This window comes from Aplidium turbinatum, chromosome 12 (genome assembly GCF_918807975.1).
Source record: "Aplidium turbinatum chromosome 12, kaAplTurb1.1, whole genome shotgun sequence".
NCBI lineage: Eukaryota > Metazoa > Chordata > Ascidiacea > Aplousobranchia > Polyclinidae > Aplidium > Aplidium turbinatum.
The window spans coordinates 8,233,639-8,250,910 of NC_137483.1; the positions used below are offsets into that span (position 1 = coordinate 8,233,639).

A 17,272-nucleotide genomic window follows, 5' to 3' on the forward strand; every position below is an offset into this window, starting at 1 on the left:
TCTATACTTCTGTTTTCTGCTCGAAATACCTTGTCAATGATGGAAAGTTAGCTCTGTAACCCGACAAGGGACCCAGACAACAAATCGTTTTTAACGTTGATTTAAGGTCTGCAGTCGTAAGTAGATTGGCAGGCAGGCACAGTAGCAGAACTAAAAAAGGAATTGTGTGGGCGATATTGTTTTGTCAAAACAAGAATTTTAAGAGAATAGACGGTATGGAATTTCATTTCCAAAGAAGAAAAGGTAGGAGATTCTAAGGAGCATGTCTTAAGACATGTTTTCTTGCTTTAAAGGTCCAGTAGGCTACCGGTAAGTATCAATAGTGGGGCTACCTTTTTAGACGCGGTTTATATCCTATATTGGCAGTTGGATTTGAAAGTGTAGATTAGTCGAAAGATAAACCTCAAAATCGGAATTTTTAGCTTTAACAAACTGATTCGACATAGGCTCTCTACGGGACGTAACAACCCCGATGACGAAAAACAAGTAGGGTGGGCAAGCAGAAAAACGTCAGTTACATCAAAAATAATGACTTACTCAATCATTTTATTTTTCGTCATTAACGCGTCCGGGACGAAAAAGCTATTACTAACTACAATAACCGATATAGACCTACCAGCACGTTAACGAACGGGAAAAAGGTGGCAAAACCTTGAAAGGTTTAAAACGTGCCTGAATGAAAAATTATGTAGTAGGCTATATATCAGTAGTTAGCACGGCCACAAAAAACAGAGAAAGCACACAAACTCTCATGTAAGCTCTGAACAGTTTCTTTTATTCTTACATATTTTTTTTACCAAGACTCATATTTTTACAGGGTGGTCCGTACTTTTCTACAAGTTTCTGTTTGCATTTCGTGACCGTGTCTTAAATCAACATAAATTGTTTCATTTTTTTTTTGAAGTTTGTAGAATGCATGTCTCGAATCAACATGAAACACTCTACGGTATGCGTTTTTGTAATCTGTAGGTAACCGGTAGACACTTTAACATGAAACAACTTTCCTTATAAGCCAGCTGACTGGAGTCATCGTGATCCTTCTAGCATTCAGCCAGAGAATTGTGTTTTGAACTGTGTTTGATCATTACGGAAAAGGGGGTGGAAATCGAACCCACGTCTTCGAAATGATTATCCGTAACCCTCAAACCGCTAGGCCACGCTGCCGACGGCGAAACGTTTAGGCTACTTAATTTACCTAATAGGCTACATCAACTTGTGTTTTGCTTATATGTTAAGAGAGGCAGCTTTGGTGACCTTGCTGTGCGAACTATTTTTATTTGCCAGCAGAAAATATAAACTGAAACCTAATGACTGAAATCAGCTGATTTAAACCTTGCCTTCTGATTGGTTTATAAACCTTATCTGCTGCAGATACGCGTACGGTAACCTACTGGTAAGTTGAAAGCTATATTTCGTTTCTGCTTTCGCAAAGATGAGACGTCTACTGCATCCACGAATAAAATGCAAGGCTTAGACTATATTCAATAATTATCTAACCCATGTAACCTACTGTAAAAGAGCATATCTTAAAAATGCCTCCACTTAAAGTTTTTATAATGAAAAGGAATCAATGATCTTGTAATAAAACGCAGTGAGAACATTCAAATAGTATCCATTTTATAACAATACAGCCTATTCAAGGCTAAACCTTAACTGGCACAATTAAAAAAAAAAACATTTTTCGAAGTGCAATAACGTAAGGTAAAAAGTTTAATCAATACAGTATGAAAATAAAATTAGTAAAGATAAAGTTACGTACAAACTGATAAAATAAGCATCTATTCTTCATGTGCAAATCATAGCTAATGAAGATGTAATATTGCACTGCAATTTAGTACGGTAGCTTGTTCGAAAAAGGGATCGTAGCATTATATTCTTGTCTGTAGCGCTGAAGAACTAATAACTCCAAGACAGAACGCGATGCAAGATAACAATTAAAGGGAAAACCAAGCACTCCACTAAAAGTCATTAGCAGCAAAATAACTACTATTCTGTGTTCAATAACCTCACGAATGCATTCAATAACATTGCATCTTTCTCAATAAAATCCCAGTGCTGCGAATTGAACGATGTCTATATTCAGGATTAGAAGAGAGACCATTTGAGTGATATTGACTGGAAGGATTTTACTATCGACTGAAAAGCAGTTCGTTTTTCCCCTTTAGAATATTCATCCTTGACGTATTTGCGACAATAATTCATAAACAAACTGTTGGCTTTATCATGAACTTCCCTTAAATTGATGGTTCCACGTAAGTTACATGCCACTTCAAACACATCAGCAACATCTCTGCAGGCAAGAAACTCCTGACGCTTCAACATAATCACGGACACACAAACGAAAATGTCCAGGGTATACTTGACCTTTGAAAAATCTGGAATGGATACGGTTGCTCCTTTGTTTTTCATAATCTGAAATATAAAAACTTACCGATAAGCTGAGAATATGCAAACACAGATATTCTAAAGTTAAACTACATGACAAATATATTTCTTGCAATCCTACTGCATAATGGTTCATTAATAGCATAATATATACTCTGAGTAGCCTATTGCGGATTAGATTGGATATAGAGCACCATGAAAGCTATAATTGTAATTTAATCACATTGGCGTTGAGTGTACAGTGGAGCTACCTCTAAACAAGCTAATTTGAAACAAAAAAGGTTATACATGAACAGTGGCGTACGCAGGATTTTTTTCAAGGAGGGGGGGGGCCATTGAGAGTAGCGTAGCCAGAAATTTTTAAAGGGGGGTTTTGACGACCGGCGGGCGAAGCCCGACGGCGTTTTTTCTTAAGACGCCACCCAGCGGCGGTAGGTCTGGAGGGCCTCCCCCAGAAAAATTTGAAAAATTACTTTGAATTTGGTGCATTCTGAGAGCATTTTCAAGAAAAATGTGGGTATGAATATTCCCGTAAAATGGTGCTGTCAGGTGGCATAGCAAAAGGATAAGATCATGTTTTCTTGGGCATATTTCGGAAATAAAGCTAAGTCTCTATGTTTTCTTGTAGAGATGTACCGATACCAATATTTTGGCCGATACCGATACCGATATCACTTTTTTAGGCCGATACCGATACTGATACCGATATTTTGGCCGATACTTTGATGTTACAAAGCAATTTTGGTATTTGCAAGGAATCATATCAAATGCTAAGTTTTACCTTATTTGCATAAAACTATTGAAAAAAGCTTTCAATTGGCATAACTTATTAAAGATTCAAGAATCCTATCTCAACTGCATTGTTGTGTCATAATAGTAGGTTTTAGTAATGAAAGGCCACCATAATTGAGGACTGGGGTATAAGGGAAGAAACATTACATCATAATTGGGGTTTCTGAAAAATTAATAAAATGTTTGCGCAAACTCTCCAAATAGGCTATCATAATTGATAATAAGATGTAAAATGTAAACCAAGTAATTTGTGTAGTCGTACAAAAACTATTCGACAAGTAATGTGCAACCTAATGGCGCTTGTCGTTCGGTTGAAAAGCTTTTACCAGGCCAAGACTACCCAGGTAGCAAAAATGTATACTTTTGCATCGTTTTTACGTTGCTAAACATTTAAAAAACCCGTGTAACTTGGTTGTTTTTAGTAAGCTGGTTCTATCAGTTTCTGATTAAATTTCCACCTTTCGTTGTAATAAACTCACCAAGCTTAAACAATGTCATGGCAGAATAAGTATGCTCAAAATGAAAGCAATGAAACTACGAATCCTCACTAAACTAATCAAAATGGTCTTGTTGCGCCTAAAATGACCAAGGCTTATGAGAGGGGGTACGGAGGGTACGGCGTACCCTTGACGGCCCAAGCCTGTGTTTGTTGGGAGGGCCCGAAATTTTGGTTTTATAGTTTACGCGCAAAAATGTTTGGCTAAAACCATTCTAAACGACTGATTTCAAGCATTAAAGTTGTTATTCTTTAGTCTTGGGGGCCCATAATCTAGCAAAAGGGCCCAGAAAGGTAAGCGAGTGCTTTGCAAGCAAATTATGGGCCCAAAGTGGTAATTTAATGCTTTACGTGCAAAAATGTTCTGTTTAAAGCACCCTAAATTAAATCATAACACTTAGTTATTCTGCTGTCCGGGCGTACACTAGCCATTTCAATTCTTGTCGATGTCAATTCTTGCTACAAAACGGCTGCCGAGAAACATATAGTTGATTTAATGGTCTAAATGGCTAGCGTGGAAGCTACACCGTTATGGTTAGCGAATCGCAACAGCTCGCTGTACTAGTGAGTGCTCAGCCTTGTGCTGATAGCCGGGAAGAACGCTCCTTTCTTCACAATGAGGTTGTCATCTTAGGCGCAACAAGACCATTTATTGATTAGTTTAGTGAGGATTGGTAGTCCCATTGCTATCATTTTAAGCCTACTTACTCTGCCATGACATTGTTTAAGCTTGGTGAGTTTATTACAACGAAATGTGTGGATATTAAATCACAAACTGATAAAACCAGCTTACTAAAAACAACCAAGTTACATGGTTTTTTAAACGTTTAGCAACGTAAAAACGATGCAAAAGTATACATTTTTGCTACCTGGGTAGTCTTGGCCTGGTTTTATCCTCTGCTGAGAAATAAAAAGAAACACAAAGAAAAGCATGATAAATATTGGAGAAATTGAGTCTCCTTCACAACTTAAGAATCGAACAACGCAAAACTGCTGAAACAAAACGTTTTGTTTGAGTGAAAGAATCACTGTAAGCAAACAATGCCAAGAGGTACGCACATGAAGTCATGGGAGTGTGAGGTATCAAAAATTTGAACAGGTTGTTATTTTTCTATATCAATGTGGTGTTAGTTACTACTTTAAAAAATCTATGTAATATCTTTGCTTCTGCAAAAATCCGCAGCAAACGCCTTTTTTTACATGTTTAGTATCGGCCACAGTATCGGCCAAATTTTGCCGATACCGATGCCGATACCGATACTCAAAAAATGGCCGATATCACCGATACCGATGCCGATACCGATATATCGGTACATCTCTATTTTCTTGTTAATTTCTGACTGAGATGTTTAAATGTTTGGTATTGGCAAAACTCGCTCTTGTAATGCAGTTTCGTTTAAAATTAGGCAAGTTTTTTTAGACTGAAAGCATCATTCCCAAGCATAAAGAGACTGAAAGCATCATTCTCAATATCGTGACGCCACACGCGTGCCAAAGTGAGGTTGTAACCCCCCACTCCCCCCCTTGGCTACGCCACTGGTCATTGATATCTCAGACTACTTCATGATATCCCAGTATAGTTTTAGTTATAGACTTTATCCAATCCTCTCTCACTAATCACTATAATAGGCTTACAGAACACTATGCCACATTGGCATACCTGGGGTGGTGTAGGTGGATTGGGCCATGTATTTCGTATTGGCTTAGTCTACAAAACAACATTGTTACAGTAATTGCTTTGACAGAGCAATGCAAAACATATTAAATGCCTTAATCTACGTCGTTAACTACTAAAACATTTTAAGGGGTGGGGGGGCCATGGCCCAATGCCCCCCCCCCTGCGTACGCCTCTGTACATGAACACTATAAACATTCTCATTTCACCTCAAATTGATGCTGTTCGTTCTGTGTTGCCAATGCAGCATGAGAATCAAATTTGAGGTATCCAGATTGTAACATTTCAAAATACTGTATGGATTCTTCATAGTCAAATTCTCGTTTGAAAGACACCAAAAGCCATCGATGCACAAACATGAGGTCAGAAACAGAACACTCATAAAAGTGGCTGAATAAAGAAAATGTTTGAACATTAAAGAGGTCACATTTGAAAGTGAACAAAAAGTGACAAGTTATAAAATTGTACAGTGTACGTACATACTATTGGACAACTAATACAATATATATAAAGTTTTACATGATTACCGTATTTTACGGACCATAAGGCGCACTTTAAATTCTTTTTTTTCCTCATAAATTGATCGTGCGCCTTATGGTCCGATGCGCCTTATGTATGGATCAAGTGCGGTAGTGCTTTATTGCCTACACTCAAAACCAGTACCGATATACTATTATATATGGTCCGGTGCGCCTTATAGTCCGGTGCGCCTTATGTATGAACAAAAAACTAATCAAAGCAATTTATTGACAGTGCGCCTTGTAGTCCGGTGCGCCTTATGGTCCGTAAAATACGGTACATTAATTTAATAGTGTAGTAAATAATGTAGAATATTGCTCTATTTTTTTATATCATACTAATAGGAACCATGTATAATGTTGAAATACAGAAACTATGACTTCATTTCATAACGTGAAACACATTACAATTAAGAAATACTACGTATACGTTAAGTGACAATACGGTACTTTAAGTGTCTTATCATTTCTGCATTAATTATAATAATTACAATACATACGGTAATCATACAAAAACTACCTGAATAAATTTGGCTCTAATTCTTGCAGTAAACTGCGAACATGTTCTATTTTTTCTACCATTCCATTTTCATCAAAATTACTTTCCATACTCTCCATGTAATTCGAAAAACACCAGTAAGCTTCAATTTCTGACTCAAGAACTACCATGAATCGAGCCAAGATATCATTCATTCCCTGAAAAGAAAGGTAAACATGAAAAGAAGCAATAAAAGAATGAACCTGAAAAGCAGATACCGAGAAAAACAAGATAAATTGTAAATTAAAGTATATAGGTACCCGGAAAGGCCCGTTTTGGTGAATTTGATCTCTTAACGGGGGATTTTTTTAATTTTTTTTTTTAAATTATCGAGTACCATAGCCTAATTATCATTGCCGTTTTAGGGTTAGAGGTTAGGGGTTAGGAACTCACCAAATCAGACTCACCGAATCGGACTCACCGAATAGTAGCAGACCCCAGGGTACCGTATCTAATGCATGGAAAACATTAAGTCATTCAGAATATGTTACTGATAATAATAATACTGTAGGCTACCTGCACATATCCAGTCTTTGGATGAAAAAATCCAAATGTAACCAAAATATTCCTCATTGCATTTAACTTTGCTTGCTTGTTTTCTTCAAAATATTGATGATCGATATCAGTTCTTGGAATGTCTTTATCAATTACGCTATACCAACTGTTAACTGAGGTAAGATCAAAGTTTTGTTTTCCAGCATAAATTTCTGCCATGCTTTTATGGGTATCAACAAAAGATTGGCTGATTGTAGAGTCTATCAAGTTATCAGAACATATAGTCAAATTTTCACTCTCTTTGTTGTGAAATCCACAATCTGATGTTTTCAAAAATTCGAAGCATCTATTCTTTAAAGAATGGTATTTAAAGTAGTTTTGAAGATCAAGTTCATTTCTTTCACGTTGAGTTGACATCATTGGATATAAACCAAATATGAAAGTCCATATTTTGTGCCTAACACTTGAAGTGCATCCACCACGATACAATGCCTCTCGCAGTTTAGCTTCATGAATAACTCTTCCATCTCCATCAAAATATAACCCTAATGAGTCTGAATCAATTGGACAAAAAGCTTGTTCGGTTGTAGAATGAGTATCATCGCTGTTGCTTATTTGATAATCTGAAATGCTTGATTCACTTTGTTCATTTTGAATTTCAGCGCGTTCAGAAATATCAGTTGATTGACCTTTTACAAACACAACAGACTTACTCTTTGTATTACTTTTGAACATATTTTACTGGCTAAAAAATCTCAATGATAGAAACAAGAAAAATTAATTAAAAACAAATTTAATATTTAGCTATGAAGTTTTAAGCTAAAAATAGGTCAAGTTACTGAATTTCCACAAGTTTAGTGAACTAGCTGGAAACTGTAATGAAAATGTATTGCCACAATTTATAGCAACAAACATTCATTCAGTTTATTTTTCGTCATCAACGCGTCCGGGACGAAAAAGATACTAGGCTACAATAGTCGATATAGACCTACCAGCACAAGTAAAAAAAACACCAAAAAGATATATACATCTTTCTGCATACATTCACTTTGAAGCAAGTAGCCTACCTTCAATGCAATGGCTGTTTAAATAAGTTGAAAATTCTCATTGGTGGTAAAGTACAGCCTTCCATTTTTATCACATGCTTGTTGTTGTTGTGACGTAATTAATCATATGGGGTGTCCCGTGTTTTGATGACGGTATCACATGATGTGCAATGAACCATAAGAAAATTTGTAAAGTATATTGATTGATAAAATTTACTCAAAAAAAAAAAAAAAAAAGCAGTTTTCTTTGTTTATTTTCGATTTCATTTTCATCTGGGATAAAGAGAACTATGCAGTGTGCAACCAAATATCGACGTTTCGTGACGGGCTTTTTCGATTGTTTTAATATACAGTATTTCGAAGTTGCCAAATAAACTGTTCATTAGGTGGTGATGGTTATGTTTTAGCTTTAGTATCAGATTGGTGGCAATGTTGACATTTATTGACCAATGTGTCATCAAAAATATTGTTTTTCCATTTGCATAGTTTAAAAACTTCAGAAAATTTTATAGAAGTTTGTGCAGCAATCCATACGTTCTAAAAAATCCTGCAATTTTATGCTAAATATTCAATTATTGCTCTTGACTGTTATTGCATTTAATTTTAAATACAACACACATAAACAAATTACTGAGCAAGGAAATTCATGTATTTTGTAAATTTCACCATGTCCTAAAGTATTATTGGGTTGGTTGGTTTTGAATCTTTATTTCTGGTAGCTTCGCATACTTGTATTTGCTTTTGACGCAAGACCGGTTACCGACATTGGCAGAGTGAAGTTTTCCGATTGTTGTTGCTAGAGAATTATTGCATCTACTAGGTGCCGCTGAATGGAGAGCAATCCTGCAATGCGTTGCTCAAGTGCACACCCCTTGATCTTGAGTCCGGCGTTTAACCATTGAGCTAACGAAGTGGACACGTCAAATTTTTACATTTATCTCGTTTTACTTTGAAAATTCTTAGTCTTCACGCTTGACCTTTTGTAGCTTTTGTCAATTTGCAGACCACTGCTATTTGTAATATGCATCGTTTTTGCTTTGATGGTCATAATCTGAATCGAAAAATGACATGTTTGATTATGCCTGGCAACTCTGACTCTAACTTTTGTCATCTGATTTCTGTTGATGTGAATGATGATGATGGCGTATGAGCGATGTTTCCAGGCTAGATTGGAGGGCAGGAAATCTTCAGCCACTCAGCAGTCTCGTCGTCCAGGATTCTCAGACCATGCGCACCGTGTGGAGGCCGGTGGATTAGGCAGTGGTGGATGACATGGTCTGCGGTCTGTTCCGTGGCACCACACTCGCATTCTGATGAAGGAGCCAGGCCCCACTTGTGCATGTCCGAACGAAAGCGGCCGACGCCAGTTCGCAGGCGGTTAAGCCTGACCCACGCAAGCCTTGCGAGGGACATCCCTGGTGGACGGGGATCGGCGTCGGGTATGAAGTCACGGAGCGTGGAGGTGTGATTTTGCCACTCCGTGTTCCACATGTGGTTCGTCCAGTGTGCCGCACTTAAACCAAGTTCTTCTGCGTTCTTAAGGAGTTGTTGTGCGGCAGGCACAACAACTCCTTATGTGATGTGAATGTGACAGCCAAGCAGGGTTGTCAGATTGGAATAATTGATTCCAGATCTGGAATCAAAACGAACTGTCTAGTAGGGAAAAAAAATGTCTGGAATCTGGAATAATTTTTAGAAGCAAATTGGGATTGTATAGACAAGTCTAGATTGTTTCGGTAATTGTCTTTTTTTCATTGCATTTAGTAGCTGCAACACGTGCGCGTAACTTTCTGCCCTAGTTCCGTCTCTTTGATTGAAACTGTGTTGCTGAATTGCACGCTCTCTGGCACGAAAGCCTGTCTGTGAGAAGTGTGACGCAACCTAGTTAGCTGACAGGACTTTCCGCTCACCTAACACTGGGTTGTATTTCCATGTATGTTAAGTTTACTTTTAATCTGTTATGTTTTTAGGTTGTTACAGAATGCAGTACCGTAGTTATTGTTAAGTACCGGTACGATATTTATTGATTTTCATATTTTGTTGCATCGAAGCGGTTAGATAAGAAGTTCAAAAATCCAAGCGTATGTGAAGTTTATTGTAGGAAGAATATGGCTCTACGCAGTGGCGTATCCTGGTGGGTTGAGCAAGGGATTGAAGGGAAGCAATGAAACTCGTGGGGGTAAGAACGTTCCGAAGGCACGCGTATTCTAGGGGGTCCGAGGGCATGCCCCCTGGAAAAATTTTGCAAAATTACACTCAAATAATAGATTATATGTAGTGCTTTCTGGAAACACTTTTAGGGTAGGCTAATATTTGTATGTACGTATGGTATGAAATTTTTTAGCAGATATACAGCGATTAACTTATTAAAGGTAGCTCTTACACAAACGGGCAAAAACTGGGCAAGGCTTCTCAGCAGGAAGCAACCCTACGTACATTTTTCAAGAATTCTAATGATATAAAGAAAAAACAGTTGCTCTTTCGCTTGCTGTGTTCATTTGTCAGCATACATCGTTTACACTGCCAATCATTTGACAAACTTTTTCAACAAGCACGCAGGCACAGACATAAAATTGGGGTGAACAAAGGCTACAAAACTTGATAAAAAATGTGCTGGCATCATCTTATCTTAGGGATATTTTTATTTCAACATGAAGATTCTCACCACTACTTAATTGTAAGTTATATCATATTTACAATATACACTGCGTATTTAATGGTATTTTGTTTTAGACTTGAAATGAAATGTCTAGAATAAATTTAGAATAATTTAGAATCAAACTGGCATGCAATCTGGAAGGGAAGGCTACAACTAATCTGACAACCCTGCAGCCAAGGATGACAGCGCTAGATTTTTCCACCTAGATCTGGGGGTTTTTGACCACATCTGGGTTTTAAGTTTTTTTTTCAAATTTGGGTAAATCTAGGTTTTTTGGTTTGTAACTTTTCTTTGATTTAAAGAGTTGCTAATACAGCTCAACATAAAATTCCAAAACTAGCACAAACATGATGGCTTTCTCGAGAACAGGTCATCAGCAGCATTATTAGAGCAGTGGGAAGCGCTGGTTTTGTACTTTCAGTCTCAATGTAAGACGGACAAGGTTGATGGTGCAAACCGGATTTATGATGCACTTGTTAATCGTGGAACAAAGCATATGCTTTTTTGCAATATGTTCTTAAAAAGGTAAATACAGATGAAATTGGTTAATCGCATCACCTATTTGCCAGACGTTTTGATACGATTATGCGATTGATTCGTTTAACCAATTTGCTAAAAAAAAGGTTCGTGGTGAATGGCGTAATTGTTGAGAAGACGTCTATGCTGACTAGGCTGCAACGCACATTACAAACTGATACTTCTTACAACTGTTTACAATTCTGGTTAAACTTTAAAGAGTTTACTAGTTTTCTGTTACATAACACTATGCGATATGTTCCAGCCAGCAAAACTGGTTCTTTTTACATTGATTTATTGTCTGCAGACGTTGAATCAATGTAAAAAAGACCCGCTTTGCTGACTGGGAAGAGCTTGTACGATCAAAGCATTTTTCTGCAAACTGCTGCAATCGGACTTGTTTTCATCTCACCGATCTCTGTGACGTCACAACGCGAACTTTGGCCGTTGAAATTTTTGATTCAAGCGTGCTATTTTTAGCCTACCAGCTGTGCAGTTTTGAGAACGGAATGTGGCCTACAAAAATAGGGGTATTGTAGAAAAACACAGCTCACACTTATTGTTTGTTTTGAAATCACAAAGGGTTTTTTTTTCAAGTTTTTTGCGCTGTCTGGTAAAATAATTAATTTGCAGTGTTCTTCAACTGAACGAAACTGCACAAATGAAATTACGCACTGCATTTCACAACAGTAGGCTACTTTCATTCAGCAATTTTAAAAAATTCTCCAAAGTTTTCTGGTTTAAACTTTTGGACATGTTTCCCTCTCAAGCCGAAATAATTCGTCGGCGTCCATTCCTTGGAAGGCCAGTCGCCGACGGATGACATCAAAAGCATTTAAACTTTTTTATTAGGAAGTGTGATTATTCCTTTTGTCTGCTCTTCTGTTTTAATGAAACCCAGCTGTGCGAAAATTGGTTGTTTGCAGTGCGATGTCTAGCACATAAGATTATGGCCTGGGATTACGGACACTTGTCTTTGTTTTGATCGCTTGTGTCTGTCACACCTTTGCTTCATTTCGCCTTTGAAAATTGCCGACAAAAAGAGACATTCTCTGTTTGCTTACGGGTACAATTATACGATTAAATGAATGAAGTAGGCAAACGTGAAGCAAATCCTGATGCTTTTATCCGACTTATTCTTTTAAGCGGTATACGTTTAACCGATGTTTTTACTTAACATTAGATTGGATTTGGTTTGGGATTTCAGGTTTTGATTCAAATAAACGATTGATACGTTTAAGCAGTATACTATTAACCGATTTCGTCTGTAGTGTCAACCTGGAATTACATTGTGAGCATTTTCGTCTGCACAAGTTGTGTTTTATGGTTTCTACAAAATATAGAAATATTTTGAGTCTCTTCATCAGAGAAGATTACATCATGCACAGAAAATTAGGAGAAATAGATCCAAGCAATGCTGAAAATCATAGGAACATGTCAGCTGTGCACCTTGGTGGACGAACAATAGCCCTATTGGAACAGGAACCCCATTTGTTTTTGTATATATAGTTATATGCCATAATAACTACCAACATAAGCATGTATATTGATATAGCCTAATTATATATAGGCTACGTGTTACATCTTAAACTGGGGTCCGTGGACTCCCAAGGGGTCCGCAGACTAGTTTTAGGGGGTCCATGAAGGGCCAATGGAAATTTTAGTGTGTAATTCCAAAAATGGAATAAATTTTTCAAAAGAAAAGAGATTAAGTTCAAACAACGCTGATGATTTTCCTCATGTCATCGTTATTCATTGCTTTTTACATCGCCATGCATTAGCATCGAAACCTCTCCCAACAAATTTTGTCTGGTAGTGTGAAAATCGTTTTTTTTATCAGAGCTTGTGCTTTGAACCATCGAATATTCAACAGGTTAGCCTATGTCAAGAAATGGGAGCGGAACATAAAGTTCTCCTCTATAATACAGAAGTTTGCTGGCTGTCAAGGGGACAAGTTTTGAAGCGCTTTTTCTTTTTTTTCTAAGAGACAAAAATATTGAACTCTCAAAGCAGTTTAACAGTGAAGAGTTTATTCAAGGGTTAGCTTAGCCTACTTGGCGGATATTTTTACTCATATAAATGAGTAAAAAAAAGTTTAAGAACCCCTGTTCTAAAGGCATGTATGACTGGTTTTGAGTGTGCTTTTGCTGGCTGATATTTATCGGCGAAAAATAGCCGATACAATATATCGGCTACTCCTGATATCGGCCGATAAATATTGGCTGACTGATATGTCGGTCGAGCTCTAGCTAATCGCATCAAGAAGTGTTTCCCTGATCAGCACTCTTGTTAACGCACCATGGTCGATCTTCATAGCAAGTGTCTATTTATACAAATTTTGAAAATATCAACCTAAAGCTATATATATTATATATGTATATAGGGCTATAGGCTGATAAAGATATAGCCTGAATATATGTTATTGTTTTTATTATTTGTAAATTTTGATTTCCTTTTTTTATCTTAAGTTTTTCTGAAGAGTTGCAACCGTGCCAGTATTGTAACCTAATTACTTATTTAGGTCTCAAGTACGTTTTGTTACTTCTACCTTTTTCTAGACCAGAGGTGACGAACCTGCGGCCGCAAAACAATTTGACAATTGCTCATGCATTAAAGAAAAAGAACATGTCAAAGTTGTTTTATGAGCCTTTGAGGAAATCTGTTGAAAGATAACAATTGCACGCATTTTCCCACATTGAAAAAACACAATTCAACTTCATGTAGCTTACTCAATACGCTTTGGAATGTTCAAGTCTTTTGGAAAGTTGTAATGTTAGATTTCAGGATATCAAAAGCAAAGAACTGGAGCTTGATGTCTTTTCTATCCCCTTTAATGTTACACTTGCTTCTGCACCCTATGAGCTTCGACTTGAACTCATAAAACTACAGAGTGATGACATGATAAAAGCGATGTATGTGAAGAAGCCATTGCTTGAATTTTATCGAGTATGTTTAATTGTTTATCAAAGGAAGAGTTTCCAAACTTGAGAGCTCATGCTCTCAAGTGGTCATCTGTTTTCGGCAGCACATACCTATGCGAACAGTTCTTTTCTAAAATTCACTTTACAAAAAGTCGTTACAGGTCAAGGCTAACAGATGAAAATCTGTTAGCCTTGACCTAGCCTTGACTGATCTGTTAGCCTAAGCAATAAAATCCAATGCTTCAATGTTATTTTTTAATATTTTATGCTTTAATGCTGCATTAGATAGCTTCAGCTGTATATTTCGCTTGGGCTTTTGTGAGTTGTTTAAAAAGAAATTTCATTAACTGATTTGTTGTTTCGGAGCCTAATGGTCGAAACATTTAGTCAACTTGAGCAAAAAGGATAGAGCCAAAAAAAAGAAAAAATCATACTCATACAAAGGCAAATGCTTCGAAAATTAAACTGTCTTCATTATCAGTGCAAGTACTGTTGCTCTATTCTTTTTGCTTAAGTTGATTTGTTTTTATTTTTTACTGTTGTACATTTCGATTCTGCGTAAGATAATTTCAACTGTGTGGGTTTTATTACTTTCATCTGTCGTTTGTTACTTTTCATAAATAATATCTTGAGTCGCTTCTAAAAGATTTCATAGTAGGTTACGATTAAAAAGTTGTGTGGCTCGATAACTCGTGTGTAATTGACAAAGTGGCCCGCGACCGCAAAAAGGTTCCTCACCCCTGTTGTAGACCTTTGCTATGTTGACGTGTATTGTTTTCACTGTGATGGTCAGAAATAAAAAACAATTGAACTGAACTGCATCATTATTGCAGAAGTTTTCTTTGCTGGTGAAAGGTTATTAGGTTTTGCTGAAAATCAATTTCTTAGACCCAGTGAGATGCTTTGTGAATAATTGAACATAATACAGTAGGGTCTGCTACTATTCGGTGAGTTCCTAACCTCTAACCCCTAACCCTAAAACAGCAATGATAATTAGGCTACGGTACCCGATAATTTAAAAAAAACAATTGAAAAAATTACTGAATAGGGATCGGACTCACCAAAACGGGCCATTCCGAATACAGTAGCCTTACTAGTATATATTTTCAAGTTTGTTGAAGCAACAACAGCATGAAAACTGTGTAATTTTATTATCCTCAGATTTTGTTTTTCAACAGATGGATTTTCTTTATTATTCTTTACAATACATAGTTGTTGTAGTCTAGAAACCACTTAGGCCTAGCTCAAACATATACTTAGCAGTTACCATTATTGTTTTAGGAAATGTTGTTAAGTTATCTTTAGTTTAAAATATGCTGTGTATATGCAATTTTCACATATTACTTAGTTGCAGTAAATATCACTTGACATCATATGCACATTGTTGAAATTTGAATCATGGAAAATCAACCATTACTGGTGTCTGAAGAACCTGCAACATTTTTGGTGAATGCAACAGAGTCTTCATACTTTGGTGATGGTTCCAATTATGAGGAACCTCCACCTTATACACCGTCCCCAAGTACACCAACGTATTCTGGAAGTTCTGTCAGCCTTTCATCAGACATTCCTATGATCAATTGTAGAGTTTGCCAAATGTCATTACAAGTTGAAGGAAAGTTGCACTTACATGTGGTGAAATGTCATGCTTGCGGGGAAGCGACTCCCATTAGACCAGCACCACCAATGAAAAAATATGTTCGTTGTCCATGCAACTGTTTGCTAATTTGCAAAGTCACATCTCAACGAATTGTTTGCCCACGTGTTAATTGTAAACGTATCATCAGTTTGGCTCCAATGTCACAACCGCAGCCAATGATATCAGATAATGAACGTGCGCCACTTACAGGTTCTCGCAGCGTTGTTTGCTTTTATTGTAACTTTTCTTTTGTTGCTCGACGGCCAAAAAAATATTTTCAAAACTGTCCAAATTGCAATAGACGGTCATATTCTTCTAGTTTTATTAAGAAATTTATAGTTGGTTGTTTTGGCTTAACTTTTTTACTTTGTATAGGTCTTTCCATCGGTACTACCTATATAGCATTTGACAACGATTCCATTCTAAGCAACAAAGCAGCTTCCTATAGTCTTATGGGATGTGCATATGTGGGTATGGTAGCCATAGCAATCTGGCTAATCTACTTCATAAGAATGAGGGTCAGCAAAATAGAAACGTTTTCTTCATTGGCGTACACATAAAGTTAACTTAATATAGAAAAATAGAAAAGATTTAGAAAAAATAGAAGAGTTGTGTCTATAAAACTAATCTTTTAGCTGGTTTCCAATGATTTTTATTCTATACCATGGTATGGCAGCTTTGATCATTGTTCATGTGACTGCAATATGAACAAGTGCTATTATGTTGAATTTGCTCCTTTCATAACTTCAAATGAATTATAAGAATAACTTAGCAAGCTTTTACAGTAGAAAACATTATTATGCAGCTCATTGTCATGTCTTCTTCATATGAACCTTCTTTGCTACTCCAAGGGATACAGGGTTCTGCTTTTTACCACTCTTGAGTAGTGGAGGCGACTCGTTCTAGAATCTAGATGTTTAGGCAGATGTCGAGCAGCCACAGAATTGGTTTGTCATCCAGTTCACACAGACCACGCACACCATGTGATGTTGTAGAACAGTGTAGCATGATGCAATTATTGATGCATAATTGCATACTGTTAGAAACTTTAACTTCTGCCGCGATCCACGTCATTGGCACAAGCATTGTTGATTCTTGTGTGTATTTCATTTAATTTGGTTAAACTGTTTCATTTACGACATTGGTTAAACCAGTGGTTCTCAACCTTTTTTCTTTCGTGGCCCATATTTGTTTGCACAAAAGTTCTGTGGCCCATTCAATTTTTATGTAAGAAAAAAAAATACAAAAAGGTTTATAAACAAAAAGCAGCAGAACATTGCCTTTGGAAAGTTGCAGGAATCCCCTTGTTGAATCCAGGCGCTGACGCTTCACATTATATTCTTTTCGTTAAAAAAAATCACATCTTTATCCTTGTAATTTGGATGAACTTTTTCCAGGTGAAGTTTCAGTTTTGATGGCCTCAATGAATGATGACTAACTGATGTACATACTGAATGTAATTTTCATCAAACTTAAAGCTTCATGTATTGTCAATTCCTCCCCAAAATAATTCACAAAATAAAATGCTGCACCTACTAAAAAGCGGATCTGCAGCAGTTCAACAAGGCGACCGCTCAAGCGCTCATAAAGAT

At 36.9% G+C, this 17,272-nt stretch overlaps 1 protein-coding gene across 1 annotated transcript; it reads right to left on the minus strand.

Annotated features, from left to right (window-relative positions):
• Positions 1–1,692: 1,692 nt before the first annotated feature.
• On the minus strand, positions 1,693–15,609 carry LOC145780553 (uncharacterized). Its single transcript, XM_082592179.1, has 6 exons — positions 15,555–15,609; positions 7,967–8,002; positions 6,921–7,588; positions 6,387–6,562; positions 5,558–5,738; positions 1,693–2,412 (listed from the first exon to the last, which is right to left on the minus strand). The coding sequence occupies exons 1-6, from the start codon at positions 15,607–15,609 to the stop codon at positions 2,086–2,088; spliced, it is 1,443 nt and encodes a 480-aa protein (XP_082448305.1). The 3' UTR covers positions 1,693–2,085.
• Between the last annotated feature and the right edge of the window lie 1,663 nt (positions 15,610–17,272).

What these genes read in the sequence shown, in the direction of transcription:
- LOC145780553 (XM_082592179.1), bottom strand. Translation starts at nt 15,609, where the DNA reads ATGTCTGATGAAAGGCTGACAGAACTTCCAGAATACGTTGGTGTACTT. An exon ending in CGTTGGTGTACTTGGGGACG is followed by an intron (nt 8,003 to 15,554) that starts GTGTATAAGGTG and finishes ACCACCAATGAG; the next exon opens with AATTTTCAACTTATTTAAAC. An exon ending in CAAAGACTGGATATGTGCAG is followed by an intron (nt 6,563 to 6,920) that starts GTAGCCTACAGT and finishes CTTTCTTTTCAG; the next exon opens with GGAATGAATGATATCTTGGC.